Here is a 23,256-nt window from a genome sequence, read left to right as displayed (position 1 = left end):
GATGAAAGACTGTTCGCTATTTTGATCATTTGGGATGTATCAGAGAGGAAGGAAGCAAACATTTAAGCACAGTGCCCTCCATGCCCATTCTCTGTTGCAGAGTGTTGAGGAGAGTGTTGTGATTGACAGTGTCAAAGGCTGCAGAAAGGTCAAGGAGAATTAGAAGACAGGACCCCCCTGAATCGAATGTCCTCAGCGCGTCATCAACCACTTGTAGTAGGGCTGTTTCAGTGCTGCAGTTTTGGATGAAGCCGGACTGACAATTGTCAAGAAGATCATTGTCCTTGATATGACGAGAGAGTTGTTTCGCTACACATCTTTCTGTGATCTTCGCAAGAAAGGGTAGGTTAGGGATGGGGCGGAAGTTGTTGAGGTCATTCGCATCAGCAGTGGGTTTTTTAAGCAGAGGGGTGACCTGCCCAGTTTTGAAGGAGACAGGAAGGGAGCCTTGACAGAATGAGAGGTTGACCAGGGTGGTCCAATAGGAAAGAGACTGGGTATAGATGTCAATGGCAATGGCACTGGAGTCCAGAGAATGGTTGGAGGGCTTTGTTTCGAGGATGCAATTGAGCAGGGCATCTTCAGAGATGGGGTCAAAGTTCTGCCAAATGACTGAGGATTTGTGCTCTTCTGGAGGGGTAGGATGAGCGACCTGATCCACAAGGGATTTCACTTTTTCGTCAAAGAATATAGCGAAATCCGCTGCTTTCTTTGTAGAATCCTTCAACTTGGAGGTTGGGGAGAGCAGTCCGGAATCTTGATGAGACCGAATAGTTTTTTGGGTCTATTTTTAGCGGAGTCAAGGAGTGTTCTGAAGTGCGACGCTTTCCTAAGGAAGATGTGCTTGTGGTACTTGGATCTTGCTGAACGAAGCGTGGCCAAATTATCGGTGGTGGGCGCTTGCCTCCATTGTTTCTCCAGGATTCTTAGCTGCTTCCTTTCTTCATAGAGGGATTTGTTGAACCAAGGTGCTGAGGGAGGGGGCCTTATCTTTTTGCTTTAGAGATGAGCGATGTTATTGATTTCGACTGTAAGGACTGTGGTGAGGCATTGGGAGGTGAGTTCGTCAACATCTAGGTTCGGGTCTAGCCTTGGAAGTGATAACAAAGCTGATTCACAGAGGGAACCAACATTAATATTTTAAGCATCACGGAACCAGGAGGTAGCCCTCTTAGGTTGACCAAGAGTTATAGAGTGTGATAGGTGAAGAGAGAATGGGATGAGGAGGTGGTCAGACCAGTCTCCATGAATAGGGGTAGTGATAGAAAGCATGCCTGCTTTAGAAATAACAAGGTCCAGGATTGAGCCCTTAGAGTGTGTTGATTCTGTGCAGTGTTGGATAAGATCGTTTTCAGAGAGGAAGGTGGCCAGCGAGTTCGCAGAAGAGTCTGGCGGTAAGCCCCAGTGGAGATTGAAGTCGTCCACGAAGGTCTGATTGTCACTTTGCGAGAAAGGGCCACTACAAGGCGGGCGGTAAATGACATCGAATCTGAGGGGTGAACGGTGGTGCAATTGGAGCTCAAGAGAAAGGCATTCAAAGGTGTGGAAGGAACTGATAGGAGAAGCCTTAAGTTGAAGGGAGTTTCTAAAGATGACTGCAACACCTCCCCCAACGTTGTCGCTTCTGTCATTCCTAAATATAGAATAGCCTATGGGTAATAGGAGATCAAATATAGAGTGAGAGGTATCGTTGAACCAGGTCTCTGTGAGGAAGAGCAAGTCAATATTGTGAAGGGTGATGGTATCGGAGATGTCAAGTTTGTGTTTTACTGCAGATCTGCAGTTGTGGAGCAGACAGCGCAGCTCTGTCAAGACTGTTTTGGTGACGGGGGCACTTGGGCTCTGAAGGGTGATCGGGATATTGTTTTAATACGGGGGTGCTCGGGGGGGGGTTTAGGTGGATGCTTGGTTCTGACAGAGGAGATGGTCGGAATAGTGTAGATAGTAGGGTTACTAGGAGATGCAGGTTGAAGGGTGGCGTTCAAGGGCTTGTGCGAGTTAACGACGTTTGCAGACGACAGGTTGAGCTTGGCTATAGTGGGGTGAGGGGGCGAGGTGCATCTTGTGGGAAGGTGAGGGTTTTCCAAAGGAGTAGAGGTGTATGGAAAGCTGGAAATCTTGGAGCTTGAAAGTGAAATGGCAGCTACAAGCTGGGAGATGGAGGTGATAAGAGAGCCTAGCTTATTTTCCAGAGAGAGTAAAGCAGAGCACGGAAGGTTGGGTGGCTCGATGGAAACAGGAGGGGGTGGAATTGGTGGTGGAAGGCAGGGAGAGGTGGGGGGACAGGAGGAGAGTTGGGGTATAAGGTTCAAAAGTGGGGAAAGGTCGAGGTTGAGAGCGAGAGTTGGTGAATCAGAGGTGAAGGGAGAGTTGCATTTGTTGGTGTTGCAGGAAGGAAAGGAATTAAGGTCATCATTAGGGGGAGATGGGTGCGGATTAAGGCAGAAGGGGAGGACTGTGTGGAGTCATGGGAATGTAGGAGGTTTGGGAAGAAAAGAGGGGAGGTGGTTGCAGAGGTCCTGTCAGCTAGAGGAGGTGGATGTGAGGGAACGGGCATCTGGCAGAGTGAGGGGGGTTGGGAGAAAGGGAAGTTGAAGAAAGGAAGTGGTTCTGCTGGGCCCGAGGGAGGGAAATGGAAAGGGTTACCAAGGTGGGAAAGTGGGTAGAACAGCATTGCTGGAGGAGTGGGAGGAAGGAGAGAGATGCAATGGGTTTGTGGAGAAATCTGGGTGACTAACGAGGGGAGGGGGTAAAGAAGAGGGGGGAGGGAGGAATAAGGGGAGCATAGGGAAAGTTAACTGGGGGAGAAGGTTGGAGGAGAGGTGGACTAAAAAGGGGGGTGGCAGGTATGATTATGGGGGAGGAGAAGAGATTGCCGTACCGGGATGGTGCAGATTGGACGAGGAGCGTATTAGCTGAAGGGGGAGGAATAGGAGAGGAGGGCACAGGGGACGGAAGAGGGCAGACCTGTGCTTCTCGAGGGTGCAGCTTATTGGAGTGTAGGGGGGTCAGGGGTGGAGAAAGGGAGTAATGGGTGGAGCTAGAAGAAGAGTCAGGGGATAACCCAGTCGCAAAGGAGGGGACTAGGGAGGGGAAGAGGTGGTCAAAGAGCGAGAGACAGGTGTCTTTGCCTTGGATCATGACAGTACCGTTGTTATAGAGTGAGATAGTGAGGTAGCCGTTGAAACACTAATTTTTAGTTGTTTCCCATGAGGGATGGAGGAGAAGTAGGTGACGGTTAGGGAATTATATAACCTGGTGCACCAAGAAGGGGTGTTGTGAGTGAAGAAAATGAAATCGTTTTTGAGCCTCCCAAAACAACCATTGTAAAATTGATCAACAAAAAGGGAATCCGGGTAACGTTCAATAGTGTTATGCTTCAATCGTTGTACTGAAGCTTTAGTCTGGTCGGGAGGATAAATGATTTTGTAGCAATTAATTCCAGCCTTAACTTGAGTGGTGGCCATTTTGGGAAAATGAGGCGGAGGAGGGTGGGGGGGGTATGAGAAGGGTGTTACCAGGAAAGCGGTGGTGAGGAGAAGTAAAAGGGCATAAAGGGGGCACATATTCCAGACAGTGGGTGAAGATATCAGAACTAATGTGCCGTCCGGGAAGTGAGGTGGGTATTTGTTGGGCCCTTCATCTAGTTATACATGATGCCACCTGGCACTAGATAATATTTACAAGGGAATTGTTTATATAGGACTAGCAGCCCGTCCCGACCTTGTCCAGGAGCAATCGGGCTTCCCCGACCCCGCCCGCCCCAATATTGTCCAGCAGCCCGGGACCCCGCCCACCCCGACATTGTCCAGCAGCCCGGGACCCCGCCCGCCCCGACATTGTCCAGCAGCCCGGGCCTTGTCCCCCGCCTGCCCCAACATTGTCCGTGGGTCTCCCGGAGCCTTACCTTGAGTGGTGTGGCTCACTGGTTAGAGGCGGCAGACCCGGGAGCAGAAGTCGGCCGGGACTAGGGTTCAATTCCCGATGCGGCAGGGTCGTGGACTTGGGTCAGCGGACTCGATAATTCTCACTTCGGTGCCTACTCTAATCAGGGGTCCCATTCGGCAACTCTGGGCATTAGCTTGCCTAATCTCCACAACAGCCCTATCAACGCCGGGGATGCCTGGCTCCACCTTGAGGTATACCAGCAGGGACCATCCCACAGGGAAAGCCAGGACGGGTTCCCCAGCGTTATACAGCGCCAGGAAACCTACGGGTAGCAGTGGGCTTTACAAGCTCAAACATTAATATTAAACATTAATTACCTCAGCCGCCGCTCCTCCCCCGTGCTCCTCAGTTCACCGCTCTGCTGCTCCTCGCCGCTCGTCACCGCTCCTCCCGCCTGTCCGCCGGTCCTCACCGTCTGTCCGCCGCTCGTCACCGCTCCTCCCCCACGCCATGTCCGCCGCTCATGGACGCTTCTCCTCCCCGCGCTCCTGACATCAGCACGCAGGTCGCGGCCGGCGCTACTTCGAAGGGACTACTTTTTTTTTAGGTACATTTTTTAAATAACGCATATTTTTATAGTTTATATAGTCTATGTCCATCTGCACACCCTGACGATTACAATGATGTATCGGGTGTGTGGATTGGCGCTGTGGTTCCTGAGTTTACCCGCCTCAAAGGTTCAAAGTTCTTGCTTTATAATAGTAGTATAGATAGGACCAAGTGGACCACTTTCAGAACCATCACAAAGCAAATTTAGTCCAAGTAGAACAGCCAGTGACCACTGGTGAACACTGTACTTAACATCCGCCTGTTAACAGAATTATATATTGGGCACCAACCGCATTGTATGCCCATAATCTCAACAGACTACTATTGGACCCTAATCTCCTGACAATCACTAACATATGGGGCAAAGAGTATAGGGTGGAACAAAATCTGACTAGCAAAACCCAAATATGCACGACAACCTCGTCATCATAAGACCACCTTTAGAGGTACTCAGAATAGGGTGCGTACATCGTACTACATGAAGAACATTTCCTAGCGTGTGCTAATAAGGGGTCAGAGAAGAAAGAGTCTTCTTCCGGGGTAGACAGCAGCCTAGAGTTTAAGTTTCGAGCGGGGAGCCGCGAGTAAAGCAACAGTTACCGCGTGAAGTGTACCCGTGCTGTCTTCACCTAAGGGGGATAACATACTTCGCCAATGGCGTTTTTTTGGCCAGGTCGTACATTTTGTACTGACCTTTATCACGGAGACTGCCCGTGATGGTTAATTGTTAATTATTTTTCACACTTTGAGCCTCACAGTAGGGTGCGCCTTAGCGCCCGCATACCACTGGGGGTCTAATTTTAGGTCCTGACGAATGCTGAGCAAATCGCAGTCTAACAGCAGAAACATGTTGACCACAATTTTTGTATAAACCTTCAAGGACATTGGTTTCCTAACACAGAACCTATCAGTCCGTTCACTTGTTTTTAATAAATACAGGTTGGTCATTATTAAAATAGGTATAAAGACTACAACCTAGTATTTTTTTAAACTGCACTTATTATCACCACACTTTGATTTGGGCACTGTTGCATTCACCACATCCTGCTCCGCTGTAAACAGGCGTTGTAGCACGCTGGGGAGGTACTAGACCACTCCAGCGGGGACCCCATGATGAAGCATGTCACCAGCTAGTGGTGAGTGAGGGTCCTTCTACAATAGGGAGATCTCTGTCCTGTTTTACAAAGTGGGATACAGGTGCCCAGTTGAAGTTACAACCCATCTGGGGGAGGTGTTTGCTATTCCTGTGAGTTGTGTGTTTTTGTCTCGACACATCGGTTTTTATAGACATATTGGTTTTTGTAGCTTAGTATTTTAGTTTGAGCACTGTGCTATTCACTACTTTGTTGTTATTACAGAACATTTCCTAGCACCACATACATATACGTACAAGGGCCTGGCGCCCTACCAGCCTCGCAGTCTCCCTTGCCAACTGGCCATCTCAGAGGGGGACTCAAATGTTCTGAATCCATAATGTCAAGGCTGCTGCCAATGTAGCGGGAGTCCTAACTCAATCAGAACTGTTCCCATGAATAAAGTGGCCTAAATGGTGCAGCTGGCACTACTTGCTGCTCAGCTGTTAATGGCCTAAACGGTGCAGCTGGCACTACTTGCTGCGCAGCTGTAAAAGGACTAAACTGTGCAGCTGGCACTACTTGCTGCGCAGCTGTAAAAAGGCCTAAACGGTGTAGCTGGCACTACTTGCTGCACAGCTGTAAAAGGCCTAAACGGTGCAGCGGGCGCTATTGCTGCGCAGCTGTAGATTAGGCAAAGGCCGCCAGGGCACTCAATGTGCCCTTTAAATAGATAGGAAGAAACGTTGCAGCTGCCCACTATGTTGCTGCACTCGATCTATTGTCCGATGGTAATGATTTATCAGTGGCACATGGATGATGTTAAGAGAAGAATTCCTGAACCAGATATGTGGGATACTGTCAGTTTGTCCATTCCAAGATGGTCCCCAAATGCAGAGGGAGGATCCAGCCCATTTCACTCTCTATGCACAGCCGAGCATAGAGACTAGGGAGGAGGGGACACCCTTCTTCAGTTTCTTTGCCCAAAGGAGAAGATGGATGCCCAACAGGAAAGAATATAGATGAACAAAATGGGCAACGTCCCTCAATGTATAAGTATATGTATAAAAGATTTCTTTCATTTGTTTGTTCACTTTCTGTTTGTTTAGTTGGCTGAGGGATAAAATGACAAAAGTGGGAGAGGCTATCATTTATTCATTCAAAGGATCTGAACTGTTGTGTGATTGAGAGTAAAGCCTTTATCAGTGCAAGGCAGCGAAGGGTGAACTCACAAGCCTGCTCTTTAAATGAACTTTCCTCGAAAGTGGTTAGTTATCAGCTTTCACGGAAAACTGAAACGAGCAAGCAAGGGAGGATGGGTTTCATTTCTTTTGATCCGGGGTGTAGAGATGAATCATCCTCTTCCTTCTCTCATCTCCCACCCTTCCTCGCCCCTTCTTTTCCTTGGTGTGCCCCTCATGCTTTCATGTGCGCCCCCCAACCCCATTTATCCAAAAACAGTGGTATGAAGGAATCCGCCCTACATGGGGGTCTGAGCCACCTCCTACCTCTGCACCAAGGGCTCCAGGGGGGTATCACAATGCCCTCCCTCCTCCAAAGGCAACAACAAGCACCGACCCTCTTCCCGTGGCGGTGCACCCGCTGCCTCCCCTCTGCTCCTGGGCAGCTGGATGCTACTGCCGGGGCTGGTGGAGCACGTGTCACGTTGTTGATGCGGGCACCAGAAGAGCTTCCCCCCGCTGTCTCATATGCCTCCGCACTCGCCTGCCACCTAGCGAGGCGTACAGTCGGTCCTATCTCTCACGCAGCCTCTCTGCAATGGCGAGCGCGGTCAGTGCGAATCAGGCACGGCCGACTCAGCCGCCCAAATAGCCATATGAGGCGCATCAGGGGGGAGTCACCACAATTGGCCCGCGAACGGCCAGTTTGCTGCGTTTGACTAAAGAAGATTTTTTAAGGGTTGTTTTTGTTTAATCACCTGCATTCCAAATATGGCTGGCAACTACAAGCATTGGACTAGAAATGCTTTTATGGCTCTGATGAGGTGCCAGCTGTTGCACTCACTCAGCTGGTGTTTGAGGCAGAAGATGTATTTAGCTTGCCTGAAAAAGTTGTCTCTTCTTATAGATATACATAGATACATCTTTACCCTGGGCTGCTGAAAAGGTCTAAATGGCTGGAGTATTGGTTTCAAATTTTGTCCTTTGGAAAGTGTATTAGGCCCCAGCCAGCGTTTTTCTTAAAGTTCTGAAACGTCCTTCCAGAATCAGAATGGAATAATTTATTGTACAATTATTTAAAATCTTTACAAAAACACAAGATCTAGAAAAGTAGCTAACTTTTTCAGGCTAAAAAAGCATGATTTCCGGAATACACATAGCAACCACTGTATTCGTTATGAAGTGTACCATTGCGCTGATGGATGCCTTCGTATTACAAGAGTTTGTTTTTACATCTTCATGGTCTGCAGAGCGAGCAAACAAGTGAAGACTATCTATTCTGTTTAGCTGATTAGAATATTACTAGCGCTGTGCTTGTATAGTTGGGTTTAACTTTGCCCTTGCTTAAGAATTTTTCTGATTGCTTATTAGGTGGAGCTGCTGTCCAGCGAAGCCTCTATTGTTAGCGACTTGCTCTGGAAGTGGGACAGATGGATAGGCACGCACGCGCGCAGAGCTGTCAGTGATTCCAGCATGTGTGCGCGCAAGAGAGAGAGAGAGAGAGAGACACACACACACACACACACACACCACCTCCCCCCCCCACCCTATCATACCACACCAGGCTCTTGTCGCTGCGCTGGTGTCATCTCTGCATCACCTGGCACACGTGCGGCTTCCTTCACTCTCTTTCAGACATTGGAGCCCCGTGTCACCACTGCTCCTCTAAGCCATGGGCTCGGGCTTCCTGCAGAAGGCGGAAGTCCCGCCCCACAACAAGCGTGACGCCCCCGAACTTCTGCTTTTCAGGCTGGCTCTTGTTTATTTTACTTCCTGTTTTAGCCTTGTCCGTATGTTCAGTCCCAAATTACCCCACTGACTTCAGTGAAGTACGTTTTGTAAGGATTTGAGCCCCCTCTTGTTTTATTTTTTTCTTCGTGTTTTTAACTGCCTGCCCGAAGAGGGACTTCGAACCCAGTAAACAGCTGATTGGATTCGAACGTGTGTGGCTGTCCTGAGAGCTTCAGAGGAGCCCGCCTAAAACCAGAGTGGGTCATCAGCTTTTCTCGTTCCAAAGCGGAGCCTATGTACGAATCAAATGTCACACTTGTAATTGTAAATTTTTATCACAACAACTTCATTTTCATTACCACTGAAATAGCAGTAAGTCTTCACAATTCTCTAATTAAGCATCCTATTGATTTTAATACTGATTACACCCTCTTATGTGGCGGGGATTTTAATTGTAGGTTATGTTCACTTTCAAAAATGTCTACTTTTAAACATATGGGAGAGTTTTCTTAGGATCTGTCATTTTTTTTTTTCCAAAAACCTTTATTGCACCTTTAAGTTTACACCGCTGTAGGCCTACAACCCGTGGGGCCTGCCGCCATCACAATCTTGCAATCACCATGCAGTAATATCAAACTGGAGTCCAAATGTTACTCTTTTACAATCCTTATTACTACATAAATTAAAAGGTACTGTATAATCATTATTCTGCTAATCAGTACAGGTTCTTGGTTTTCTATTTTTTACAAAAACAACAACAAAACAAAAGAAGCTTAAGGAATCACATTGCGGTCGTTCATTTTTGGTTATTGGTCGCATTAACTGAGTAAAGAAGCGTCCCCCCAGTGTCAACTCAACCTGACTCCCTCCTAAACTACGCTAAGACGTGGTAGTGTGAGTGCTCAGGCTCCCTCGGTTGCGGCTCCCTTGGTATCTCCCCCTACATATCTTTCGAGTCCATCCTCTAAAACTGTGGTCTATCCCGTGTTTCGTGGCCACCCTTCCCTGTGGAATCTGTGAAGTCTATTAATCCTCTTCCCCTTCCTCATCCGACATAGCTTGATCGTCTTCCGGCAAGGGATCACAGATCTCCCCTCTGTACACTTTCCACTTTGTCCAGATTTTGTTCCATTTCCCCGGACAGGGCCGGTTAGAATTCCACCGCCCTTTCCGTCACCATTACCCTGTCCATGTTTAGGCACCATTGTGTTTTTGTTGGCACTTCCGCCGCTCCCCAGCGCTGTGAGATATCTCGTTTGGCTACTATCATGCCAAACGTGACCCAGAGTTGACCATGTCTGGACAAATCATTAGCTTCCCATACATTTAAGAGGCACCTCCGTGGCTCGGGGAGTAGAGAGATCTCTAGTGTCTGTGACATTGTTCGCATTATTTGTCTCCAATACTCCTGGATACGGGGGCAGTCCTATATAGTGTGAAAGAACGTGCCCTCCTCCCCGCACCCACGAAGGCAGTAAGGGTGTTGTGCTCTGTTAATGCGGTGCAATGTAGTCCTAGTGTAGTATACCCTATGTTTAACTTTCAGTTGTACAAGTCTCAATCTAGCGGAGATGCCTACTTCCTTAGGCGATGCCATCGCCTCATTCCATTCATGTTCGTCCATCTCATGGGTGTCACCATCCCATTTCTCCTTCAATGGAGTCATTGGGTCCGGTAAGTTGTTGAGTAGTTTACAGTATGTGAGTGATGTCGCACGCTCAATCATGAAATCGGCGAGAAGGCGGTCTTCAAGCGGGGACGATTCCGGCACCTCAATTTCAGGGGGTATGGCAGCGAGCAACGCATGTCGTATCTGAATATATCTGTATAATTCCCTCTCTCCCAAGTCGTATAGCTCTCTCAGTCTGTCAAAAGGCACCACCCCTCCCCATAGATCCCCCACTGTAGATATCCCTATAGCATCCCAGTGTGAGAAGCCTCTGCTGTTTCTCAGGTTACCCAGGGCTCGAGAGTCCCACTGTGGTGTAAGCTTGGTTATTCTCCCCTTCCATCCTAGTGCCGTTGTCGCTGTATGCCATAGCGTCGCGGTTAGTCTGGTGGGTCCTTCCAATTTACGCATTTTACTTTGGTCGTACAACGGAGCCAGTAGGCTATTCACGCCTAGTTGTGCCCTATCTGCTTGAAATGCTGGATCATTTTGCGGAGTGTGTATCCATTGGTTGATGGGTTCCAGTTGTGCCGCCCTATAATACAATTTCAGATTAGGCAACGCGATTCCGCCATCGTACCAACCCCTGTGTAGTTTGGCCTGCGCAATGCGTGCCGGGAGGTTCCCCCACAGAAGATTTGACACCAATGCCGCTACTTTATTAAAGAATCTCGGAGCCACCGGATACGGAGTATTTTCAAGTATATATAGAAATCGGGGCAAGGACATCATTTTATATAGTGCAGCCTTCCCCAGTAGCGTCAGAGGAAGCCCCGCCCAGAACCTAACATCCTGTTTAAGTCGCTCCATGGGAGGCCCCAGATTTTTATCCATAAAATCCGTTGGGTCCCTTGTAACATGGATACCCAAGTATTTAAAGGAAGATCCAGCTGCCCTTAGAGGGCATTCTGTATTTAGCGCCGGGATCGGACCCCTCAGGACATACATCTCCGATTTGCTCAAGTTTAACGTGTAGCCCGATATTTTACCATGGCTGTCACAGAGATTCAAGAGCGCCGGCACCCTGTGTTCTGCGTCTGTTAGGTAGACCAGCATGTCGACCGCATAGAGGGAAAGCCGGTCCTCCCAGCCCTCCGCCCAGCGTATTCCCGTCAGTAGCGGTGTGGTTCTTATTAAAGTGACTAGTGGCTCCAATGCAATTGCAAATAGCAATGGCGAGAGGGGGCATCCCTGACGAGTGCCCCTCCCCAAAGGGAACGGCCGCGAGATATGGCAGTTTGCTACCACCTGCGCAACCGGGTCAGCGTACAATAATCTAATCCATGCAATAAACTTGGGGCCGAATCCCAAACGAGCCAGAACTTCAAACAAGTAGTTCCACTCTACAAGGTCAAAGGCCATCTTGGCGTCCAGGGCCAATATTACTGCTTGTGTAGAGATCGATTCCGCCTTAGCCAGCACCCCGTGTAATCTGCGCAGATTTAGCGCCGTATTCCTATGAGGCATAAATCCAGATTGGTCCGGATGTATGAGGTTGGGCAGATGAGGCAGAAGTCAGGTCGCCAGGAGTTTGGTGAGGATTTTAACTTCTGCATTAAGTAGCGAGATAGGGCGGTTTGAGGAGCATTCCTCTGGTGGTTTCCCCGGCTTGGGGATTGCCACTATAGTGGCCAGTCTCTGATCTTGTGGAAGTATTCCCTTCTCTAAACACTCCTTTTACATTGCCAGTAGATGTTTGCTTAGTCTCTCCGGCGTCGATTGATACCATTCTATAGGTATGCCATTTGGTCCAAGCGCCTTGCCCGGGTTCAAAGCATTTATAGCCAATTGAATCTCTTCTGTAGTTATGTCCGCATCTAACTCTGCAGCAGCCTCCGAAGGAAGTGTCTGGACCCCAATCTGCTCTAACGCCGCTCTGGCCGTTTCAGGTGTTACTACTCGCTCAGGGGTGTATACCCCTTCGAAGTGGGTCGCAAGCGTCTCGACTATTTGTTCCGGGTTTGTGTGCACCTCCCCCAGTCTGTTCCTCACTTGTTGTACACCTCTAGAACTGCCTCCCCTCTTATCGAGCCATGCCAGCATCTTCCCTGCCTTGTCTCCTACTTCATAAATCCTATTCTGTGTGTCAGTAATATGTCCCTTAACCTGATTCCGCACATGATCCGTGTAAAGTTGCTGTTGGAGGTGAAGTGCGTGGGTTGTGGCCGGAGTGGGGTGCGTTTCATGCGCTGTTGACAATTCCCGCAATGTTAATTCCAATCTAGTTAGTTCCTGTGCTTTCTCCCTTTTGTAGCCTGTGATTGAGTTTATGGCTTGACCCCTTAATACCGTCTTATATGCCTCCCATACAACCTCTGAGGAGCGTACTGAGTACATTCTCAGCGAAATACTGTCGTCACCTTTTTAAGAGCCTTGCGAACTTGGGGGATCTTAAGGTATGTAGCTTGTATGGGGTATATTTGTTTGCGTGACTTCTCCTGAGTGGAAATCGTTAGGGTGATCGGGGAGTGGTCTGATATTCCCCTTGGGTGAATTTCTATGGTGTCTATGTGTTGGATACCATTGCCCAGGGACAAGAAGTGGTCAATTCTCGACATGCTGCCGTGCACAGCGGAGTGGAAGGTGTATTGCTTAGCCTGGGGGTGGGTATGCCTCCATATGTCGATGAGACCTATAGCTGTCAAAAAACGCTGGAAGCGGGAGGGCCCTCCAGCAGGAGCCATCGTCGGGAATCTATCTAGTTGTGTGTCTACAATGACATTGAAGTCTCCCCCAACAACCACATCCCCCTCAGGAAGAGTCAGTAAGAAGTCAGCTAATTTCGGGAGCTGCACCGAGTGGAGCGCTGGGGGAATGTATACTGAAACCAAATTAAGGAGCCTACCCTCCCACTGTCCCTGCAGGACAGCGAAGCACCCCTGACCGTCAGTCTTAGTGTTCAGTGGAATGAACTTTGAGGATCTCTCAATTAGGATGCCAGTCCCCCGAGACCCTGACGTAAATTCCGAATGGACTATCATTTTGTACCCTCTCCTATCCATGGCTTTGGATGCCCCCCCGCCCCGTTAAATGCGTCTCCTGCAGTAGTGCTATGGCGGGCTTCTGCCTTTTCAGCGCGGTCAACACCAGTCCACGTTTTACCTTGTCTCCCAAGGATCTGTCATGTTGAACATAGTTCATGTGGAGATGTTTTTAACTTTATACTATCCACATTTTCTCTATTTTTAACATTAGATTTTATCATTCAGTCAAGACAGGAGGTAGAGGCCAAGGCAGTCTTATTGCCTTTATTGCTCTTTTGGAATATTACAAGCCAAAGTCAGTATGTTTTTCTATTTACCAAAATATTTTAGTGATCATTTTCCTCTGTCTATTCATTTCAAAACACAGAGTAAGAAAGCGACATTCGATGTACAGCTGATCATCTATAATAAAAATAAGGGCCTCATGCTTAAATGGGCCACTGTAAACCCTGATATCATTCTTGAAAAAATAATTAATAAAAATAAGCCCCAAATTCTGACGTGTTTAGAAAGTGACATAAACCCAGAAAGAATGTTGGAATATTTTGCTGATATAACGCACACAGTAAATTACATTTAAAAAATAGATAGCCAAAATCCGCTAAACTCCATAAATGGTTCAATAGCGAATGTTCATAGTTATAATAATCTTCTCATGGCCCTTAAACAGAAGCCCAGGAACAAAGGGACTGTGAGATCCTGCAGAAATCATTACAAAGGAGTATTTGCGAGTCGCAGGGTGACCCATCAGGAAAGAGGCCTGGGAGAGATTAAATTAAGCCAGCGTTCGCAACTACCTGAGCCTCTTTTGGAAGACTGTCAATGCCCCCTATTTTCAGGAAAGTCAAAATAGCTGTATTGATGCTATAATCCGACCTGATAAATGGTTTGATCATTAGGTCTCGCCTACACAGCGCGCGTGTGTTGCATAATAAAAAGACCTTTATAAATCAATTCAGTTTTGCAGTGAAAAACGCCCACGCATTGCATTGCTTTGAATGGCAACGCTTGCACGTTTGGCGATTCCCTTGCGGGAGCAAGCTTTCAAACCCTCTGTTTGTAATTAACAGATGGTTCCTGCTCGATCCCAAAAGGAAAACAGGTGCAGGCCCCCTCCTCTCTCCCTTCCCCCTGCTGCCTCTCGTCAAACGTTTTCATTTTTTTACTTTGAGCGCGAGGCGCGCAGGTTGTTTAAGATTCGGAACCGCCCACACGTTTATTGATCAATGGATTGCATGTTTTTAAAGCTCTTCCGTGCCTCAGGCAAGCGGTGAGTCCAAAGTCTTGGCTTGTTTACATCGTGTAAAATTCCACGTGTTCTGTAGCGCGTGTTCTGCCTCGGAGCGCTATATTACAGCAACATTTGCAGAAGTAAACCTAGAATGTTAGACGGGCTTGCAGAGCTTTGCAGTTAATCCCCTCCTCGCCGAAACACACTTTTTGCGTGCCTCTGCTGTTCTCCATGCAGTCATGAAAGACCACCCAGGTCGGTGAGTGTAGGCGCGTAAAGTGGGGTACAGAGCGTGACATCAGATGCTGGGCTCACATCAGCAGCACCCGGGCTGTCCCTGAACCCAAATCTCCCCTTTCACGCTGCCTTACAAAGGTGCACAGCTCGCTTGGCCCTTAATGATCTTTAAAACATGTCCTCCCCCCTGAAGAGGCTTTAGTCTCGACTGAAAAGGTATTTGTGACACTGATTAGGCCTTCTGGGGGAGCTACACAGGATAATGGACTCTGCCATTCTTGCTGGTAGTGGATGAAGCGCTCGAGCCTGCGGCCGTGAGGAGGGGGCGGGGGCACTCCGGGGTGGCATTTCAAGGAGTGCCTGTGCACAGAAGCCCTGGCCCCCAGAGAGGCTCGAGATCCATTATTTGAGGGGCAGGCCCGCTCTTCACTCGTCCGGCCGGTAGCAGCTCCTGGGACCGGTGCTTGTGAGGCGGTCTTCACTCGAGGGCCCGCGCCGCCCCTCCGTCCCCGTGCCTCTCTTTAGTTGTGTTTTAATACCAGGCCTTCTCTTGTCCTCTCTCCGGCGAACCTTTAGTGCTGCTTATATTCGCAGTTTCGTCCCCCTCCTTTCTACCCGTCCCTTGATTATACTTGTTTGTTTCTCAGCCTCACTCTCTCACCTCATGTTCTTACATTTGTCCCTGTCCTTGAGTCTCCTGTTTGGCTGCTCAGACACTCAGACAGTGCATGGGACCCTGTGCATGTTCTCTACCTGGATGTGAAGCACAGCCAGGTGGAGAAATTCTAAGTGCGCATTACTATTTGGCTGGCTCAAGATGGCTGGCCAAACTATCATGCACACTTATTGTGCACAAACCCCACCTCCTCCCTGTGACCCCAGCCCCACCCCACCCCGCCCCACCATATCCACGTAGCCAGTTATATCTCCTCTTGCCTTTCTTTACACCTTACCTTCCACCTCTCCAACTTTGGTTTTATCTCTCTCTCCTTGCCTTTACACCTTCACTTCCACCTCACCCCTTTGGTTTTTATCTCTCTCTCCTCTTCCCTTTACACCTTACCATCCACCTCTCCACCTTTGGTTTTACCTCTCTCTCCTCTTGCCTTTACACCATACCTTCCACCTCCAGGGCTTTAAGTGGGATGGAAAAACTGGGGGGGTGGGTCTCTCAAAGGGGTGTGGCTAATGTAATTAAGGGTGTTGCTTAAAAACACGTGAGCTAAAATTCTGTGCTTAGCACAGTGTGTCACCCGACTTGTATTTTACTGTTTCTGTCATTGCATCCAGATATATGATACAATAAGTAACATCATACCTACAACAAGGGAGGACTATTGGCTTTGTCAATGGTTGTTAGTTGCATAGGATAAAAAAGCAGCAATTATGGCTTGTTGTATATAATATTGAACAAGCATTGGCATAGCCAATAGGTCTCGCCTTTGGGACCGTATAAGTGTTTAGCCATGCAACAGTTGATGTTGTTGCACCAAGGATATTATGCTGCATAACTGAATACTTATAAGGTCCCAAAGGCGAGACCTATTGGCTATCCCAATGCTTGTTTTTCAGAAGTATACAAGAGTGAAGGGGGGGACATATGTCCAATAGAGTCTGATAGACACACAGCTGAGAGTGGCCGAAAGTTGTCCTCTCCCACATATCGGGAAGTAGCAAAGGCATTAAACCAGAACATGAAGAAACAAGCATTTGCAATGCAATAGGTCTCGCATTAGGAAAGTTTGAGCGATTTGGTATTGTAAATGACACAAGTTGTATTTATGTGTTGGTTTTAAAAATAGCTAAATTAATAGCTTTGTCATTTACAATTCCAATAGTTTTAACTTTCGCAAATGTGGCACCTATAGCATATGTAATGCAATATGTGTTTTATTTACGTGACTTGGATGTATTGATATTACAAATAACAATGGCTTTTAATTTTTTTAAATAACTAATACTTACATTTAAGTTATTGTAATTTATAATGGCAATAGCTTAAACTTTTGTAAATAACTTTTGTGAAGATTATGTTCAGTGTATTTATTGTGACGAAAATCCAAGAACAGAAGTGAAATATTAACATGTTTTTGTGACATTTGTAATAAAGCTTGAAACATTGAGAGAACATATTTGAACCAGTTGTTGTTGAATGGTTGCACAGATTGATGCTGTGGTGGCGCTGAGTGATGTTGTGGTGGTGACGAGTGATGCAGTGGCGTTCAGTGATGCTGTGGTAGCGCATAGTGATGTTGTGCCCCTGAGTGATGCTGTGGTAGTGCTGAGTGATGCTGTGGTGATGCGATAGATAGAGGGAGGGCGATAGATAGATAGAGGGAGGGCGATAGAGGGAGGGAGGGCGATAGAGGGAGGGAGGGCGATAGAGTGCGGGCGATAGAGGGAGGGAGGGCGATAGAGGGAGGAAGGGCGATAGAGGGGGGAAGGGCAATAGAGGGGGGAAGGGCAATAGAGGGAGGAAGGGCAATAGAGGGAGGAAGGGCAATAGAGGGAGGAAGGGCGATAGAGGGAAGAAGGGCGATAGAGGGAGGAAGAGCGATAGAGGGAGGAAGAGCGATAGAGGGAGGAAGAGCGATAGAGGGAGGAAGAGCGATAGAGGGAGGAAGGGCGATAGAGGGAGGAAGGGCGATAGAGGGAGGAAGGGCGATAGAGGGAGGAAGGGCGATAGAGGGAGGAAGGGCGATAGAGGGAGGAAGGGCGATAGAGGGAGGGCGATAGAGGGAGGGCGAGTGATCGATAGAGGGAGGGCGATGGAGTGAGGGAGGGCGATAGAGTGAGGGAGGGCGATAGAGTGAGGGAGGGCGATAGAGTGAGGGAGGGCGATAGAGTGAGGGAGGGCGATAGATAAAGTGAGGGAGGGCGATAGATAGAGTGAGGGAGGGCGATAGAGTGAGGGAGGGCGATAGAGTGAGGGAGGGCGATAGAGTGAGGGAGGGCGATAGAGTGAGGGAGGGCGATAGAGTGAGGGAGGGCGATAGATAAAGTGAGGGAGGGCGATAGATAGAGTGAGGGAGGGCGATAGATAGAGTGAGGGAGGGCGATAGATAGAGTGAGGGAGGGCGATAGATAGAGTGAGGGAGGGCGATAGATAGAGTGAGGGAGGGCGATAGAGTGAGGGAGGGCGATAGAGTGAGGGAGGTAGAGTGGTAGAGTGAGGGCGGTAGAGTGGTAGAGTGAGGGCGGTAGATTTAGTGAGGGTGGTAGAGTGAGTGTGGTAGAGTGAGGGCAGTAGAGTGGTAGAGTGAGGGCAGTAGAGTGGTAGAGTGAGGGCGGTAGAGTGGTAGAGTGAGGGCGGTAGAGTGGTAGAGGGAGGGCGGTAGAGCGGTAGAGTGAGGGGGGTAGAGTGAGGGCGGTAGAGTGGTTTAGTGGTATGTGCTCTACTCTCGGGTGATGAACATGTTTTGTGTCGCGAATGTCAAATCTATCAGGACAGTTCTTCAGGATCAGTATAATAAAATATCTACACCAAGGTAAGTGAAAACTACATACCCTGTATGTTCATATTAGACCTAAACTGCCCGCACATTGTGCTAGCTGCAGTGTCCGGCAGTATATGGACGCCAGCTGGGTCCAGGGGTGTGAGACGCTCGCGTGTAAAGACCTACCCTGCCGCCGATACCGTCCCGAGAGTAGAGCACATACCACTAGACACATAGTTACTAGTTCTCAGCCCCTCTCCACCTTTTAACTAGGCAGTTTACCTTTGGAATAAAAGTTTGGCTAGGACTAACTGACCTATTTTAATCCACTTATCCCTCCTTCATCTACACACACTAGGCCCCTCACCCCCACTGCACCAACCGGCAGGAACAAAAGATCCCAGACAAAGAGCCCCGGTTCTGGGTGCCCGCCAGGTATTGCAGCGCCGACCAGGCGAGGGGCAGGCTCAAATGATGAAGCATGACACCTAGCTTGCTAGGTGTGTCAGAGCCCTAGTTCCTACAAGGAGAATTCCTCTCCTTATTACACACTCAATCAGTTGGCCACTAACCACACTTCCCTTCCAACACATCAACACTGAGGAACTTTGTACTCTCTTTGTAACACATAATCCCGACTGCTCAGATGTATGATTTGAAATTAGAAACTGGTGTCCATTTCCTGTGCTTGCTGTCTGTTTTGCTGCACTTTTAAATTACATTTCTGACATTTGTGTTTGGCTTCCTTCAGGAGATATTACAACTGAACCGTTGGCAGCAACAGTCATTACGCAGTAATCCAGTATGAACAAAGTGGCAGTCCCTTGCTCACTATCTGGCAAATATACAGGGTTTGTATTTTTTTTAAACGTAAAAGTGCTACTTCATTTTATGGAGTAAAATCTGTACAAAGTTTTACAGAGCCAAAACATTTAATATGTACCACCTTTTGGTACCCAAGTCTGAGTTAATACTGATGTTTATCCTGTAGATCTTTCTGTGTGTCTCTTACTCTGACATTTAAGAGAATATTATGCTTTTTATTTATGTTTAAATGTATTTATTGGCCTTTTCAATAAAACGAATCAATAGACAGATATAGGCATTAACTTGCTGCATGATTTACAATGCTCACGTGCTCTTGCTCTAGATTGGACAGTGTACCATTGCCTTCGGTCAATCAATGCAATCAGTTCTGAGGCGGCACATGAATTACTTAGTTGGAGAGTCCGCCTAGTACTGTGAAACAAAAACTTGAACACCCCCCACCCTGTCTGATAGTCCGTGGTCCATGTCTGTCCCATTCTTGCCTCTTAACCTTGTTGTCCCTTATTGGGCCACTGAGGACACGCCTTGTTCTGTCCCCAAATCTGTTAGCCGCAGCACTCTCACATATTTGGGTAGAGTTATTTTGTTGAACTCTGATGAGAGCAGTTTCAAGAAGGGGCTCCATACATTTTGGAAAACATCTTCTGAGTTTAGTGTGGCCGATATGCGTTCCATCCCTAAGAGGTGCCACATCCGGTGTAGCCAGCCTTTGTTTGTGGGAGAACTGGATGTCCCCCAGTGTGTCAGTATGTTCTGCAGAGCTGCCCCCAGTGCTAGCCCCATCTGACGGCCTCTCATGCTTTTGATCGGGAATGTGATGGGATTAGGGAGACCCAAAACCACATATACTGGGAGCTGCAGGATCTCTGTATCAAATAGCACATCCACCTCGTCCAGGATTTTAGTCCAGTAATTGGACAGCACTGGGCATTCCCATAGAATATGGAGCAGTGTACCCTCGTTCTCGCACCCTCTTTAACATTTGGAGCTCCTATTTGAGTTGCCTCTGGGAAGGAGCGCCGGTGTGAGGTACCAATAAGTTGCTATTTTTATAGCTGTTTCGATACTGGCCCCGTTACAGGCTGTGTGTTTTGCTCTGTAATTGATCCCCTCCCAGTGCTTTCGTGTGAGGTTGCCCCCTAGTTCTCTCTCCCATCTCTTTTGACTCGGTGTGGTCTGTGGCATTCGGCTGGAGCGGAGCATAGCATACATTTCAGAGATCAGCCCCTTATCAGTGAGTTTGGTGGTTAGCCATTTTTCGTACTTGGTCAATTTGCAGCTCCCCTGTTCCCTCATCCCCTCCTGTTGCACCCAGTGTATTAATTGTAAATATCTAAACCGTTTGGATTCGGGAATTCCGTAATCTAATTTCATTTGAGAAAAAGAGAGTATGCCGGAGATGTCGAAGAGGTGCCCACCGAACGGCACGGTTTTTCCGCCACCCCACAAATGCCTTATCTGACATTCCCGGTGTGAAGTCACTGTTTCCAAATAATGGGGTCAATGAAGACGGGAAGGCTGTGAGCTTCTTAGTGCTCGCTACTTCGTCCCATACTTTCAGCACAGACTTGGTGATTGGGGAGCCCATCAAGCCACGAGGGCGCTGTTGCCTTTTCAATAAGGGGACCTTCCACAGTGGGATACCCGCCAGCACCCGATCCTGGAATAACCAGTGTTTTTTGGATTCTGGTCTCTCCCACTCAAGAAGATATCTCACTTGTACCGCTTTATAGTAGTTGAGTATAGTAGTTGAGAAAATCTGGTATCCCCAGGCCCCCGTCTTCGGGGTGCATGTACCCTAAAGCCCTACCCATTCAAGGGCGGGCCCCCGCCCACACAAAATTGTTGATACTGCGTTGTAGCGATACAATCACCCCCTCACAGGGCAGTGCCGGCAGGGTCTGAAACAAGTTTAGTGCCTTTGGCAACAGCGACACTTTAACTGCTGCTACCCTCCCTAATAAGGAAAGAGGGTGTTTACTCCAGGCTCCCAGGTCCTTTTCCGCCTGACGTTGTAGCTTAGCTTAAATCAGGCAAATCGTCTGGCATACTGTGGCCGCTAATACCAGCCCTAGGTATGGGTTAGAGTCTATCATTTTAATGCCAGACAGCCATCCCTCGGTTGGGTCCGATGTGTTTCGTGTCGGATTCAGATTTAGGATCAGAGATTTACCCATGCTGACCCGGAAGCCCGAAACCCTACCAAATGATTCTAGCCTTCTAGGAAAGCGGGGAGTGAGGTTCAGACAGTGACGCCATCACATCGTCTGCATGTAGGCTTACAGGGTGTGTTCCCCCGCAAATGGGATGCCTCTAATTCCAGAGCAGTCGCTGACCCTCTGCGCCAGCGGTTCGATGTACAGTGCGAATAAGAGCGAGGACAGCGGGCACACCTGCCTTGTTCCTCTCTGACTAGTTAACGGTCGCAAGGGGGTGCTAATAACTCTGATGGAGGCGGTCGGCCCGGTGTAGCAGCATCATACCCAATCCCAGAATTTCTCTCCCAGCCCAATTTTTGTCATCACCTGCCCCAAGAATCCCCAATCCACCCTGTCAAACGTTTTTTCAGCATCCACCGTTAGTAAAAGCGCATCCATTCGTGTGTTTGAAGGGCTTTGTCTATAAGGTGGAGTATTCTCTTGGTATTGTCTCCACATTGGCAATATTGAATAAATCCCGGCTTGGTCGGGTTCAATTATGTTTGGCATATGGGGGCTGAGGTGTGTGGCGAGTATTCCAGTAAAGATTTTGAAGTCTACGTTGAGAAGAGAAATTGGGCGGTAGGAGCTGCAATGCTGTCTATCCTTGCCTGGTTTTGGTAAAACCACTATCTCCGCTGCCAGCTTCGAGGCCGTGATCGGATTTATGCTTCCAAGGGCATCGAATAGCCTCGTCAGCAGCAGGGCGAGGAGGAAACAAAATTTCTTGTAAAAATGGGCAGGGAACCTGTCTGGGCCTGGTGACTTCAGTACCTTGAGACGCGAGATTGCGGCAATAACGTCCTCTATATGGATGGGGGCGTCTAAAGTTGCTGCCTGATCTGGAGTTAGTGAGGACATGTCGACGGACTGCAGATATGCTGTGGTGTCTTGTTCCGCCGGTGTATCTGCAGCATTGAGACTCTCGTAAAAACCCTTGAAAAGTATGGGCTATCTCTTGATCCCCTATGTCGTCTGATTGGCCATTCCTATAAAAAGAGGAGACCGTTGTCTTCTGTCTTTGGGCCCGCAGCCTGTTTGCCAATAGTCTGCCCGTATGATCGCCCCCAGCGTAATAAGAGTGTTTCAGTCGGACTGCAGCATACTCCGCTCTATCTAAGTCGACACCTGCCAGCTGTGCTCTGACGGCCTTCAGTTGACGCCAAACTCTTGGCGTCCCTGTCCTACTGTGCACCCGCTCCAATTTCTGCACCTGTGCTGCTGAATTGGCCTGTAGATCCTTGCGTTCTCTGTTGTGTGCTGCCGAGATTGCTATTAGCTCTCCTCGTACTACTGCTTTCATGGCCTCCCATACTGTGGTGGCAGCCATACCTGGAGTGTCATTTAGAGTAAAGTAGTCGGTAATGCATTTGGAAATCTGTTGTGCTACTGTTTTGTTACGGAGCGTGGATTCTCCAGCTTCCAGAGTGGCGTGGGCCCGATGTTATCTGTATCTGTTGGGACAATGTGTCGTGGTCTGAGAGGGCTGCAGGTTCAATAGTCGACGCCTGTACCACCTTATTAATCTCCCTCCTACCTAGGAAGTAGTCTAGGCGTGCATAAGACTTATGGGCGTGAGAGTAGAATGTATATTGTGTGGAGTTGGGGAGAGCCTCCCTCCAAATGTCCACTAGCCCTATTTCTTTCAGCAATTTCTCTCACTGACCTCTCTCCCTTGTGGAAGTAGGAAGTGTGTGATCTGTCCCTGTCCGAATCTATGACTAGATTGAGGTCCACCCCTCCCCCCCCAACCCCCCCCCCCTTTACCACTGTCATGTGGTTCTGCGGGGTCATGACGTCCGTTAAAGCCGTTTGAAGGAATCCCTCTTGCCCTGAGGAGCATAGAGTGAGCCTATTACGAGGGTCTGAGTGCCAAACTGAATAGTGTACGCCAGGATCCTCCCCTTTAATTCAGCTACCTTCTCCCTCACTTTTCCTTTGCAACGGTTGGATATAAGAATGGCTTCTCTGTCTTTTTTCTCCCCTGTGGAAGAGAAGTACTGCTGAGGGAACGCCTTCGAGCACAAGCGGTGGCAGTCCTTAGCAAGAAGGTGTGCCTCCTGGAGGAGGCATACATCGGCCTCCGTGCGTTCTAAGTATGAAAGGATGGCGCGTCTCTTCAGTGGGTTGTTTAGCCCCTTGACATTGAGTGACCATTTTCACTATCTCCCGAGCCATAACTAGGAGGTG

At 48.5% G+C, this 23,256-nt stretch overlaps 1 protein-coding gene across 2 annotated transcripts in view; it reads left to right on the top strand.

Moving 5' to 3' along the window:
* The window catches only part of DCPH1 (damage control phosphatase 1), a 251,403-nt gene that overhangs the window by 74,982 nt on the left and 153,165 nt on the right, over positions 1 to 23,256 (top strand). For both annotated transcript variants that reach the window (XM_086921320.1, XM_086921328.1), the window contains one exon: positions 18,792 to 18,891. In XM_086921320.1, the coding sequence (XP_086777446.1) occupies positions 18,845 to 18,891 (47 nt within the window). In that variant the 5' untranslated portion in view covers positions 18,792 to 18,844. The remainder of the gene's footprint in view (positions 1 to 18,791; positions 18,892 to 23,256) is intronic.

This window comes from Lissotriton vulgaris, chromosome 1_1 (assembly GCF_964263255.1).
Source record: "Lissotriton vulgaris chromosome 1_1, aLisVul1.2, whole genome shotgun sequence".
NCBI lineage: Eukaryota > Metazoa > Chordata > Amphibia > Caudata > Salamandridae > Lissotriton > Lissotriton vulgaris.
Note: the sequence above shows the minus strand (reverse complement) of the source record. Positions and strands in the feature narration are given on the sequence as shown.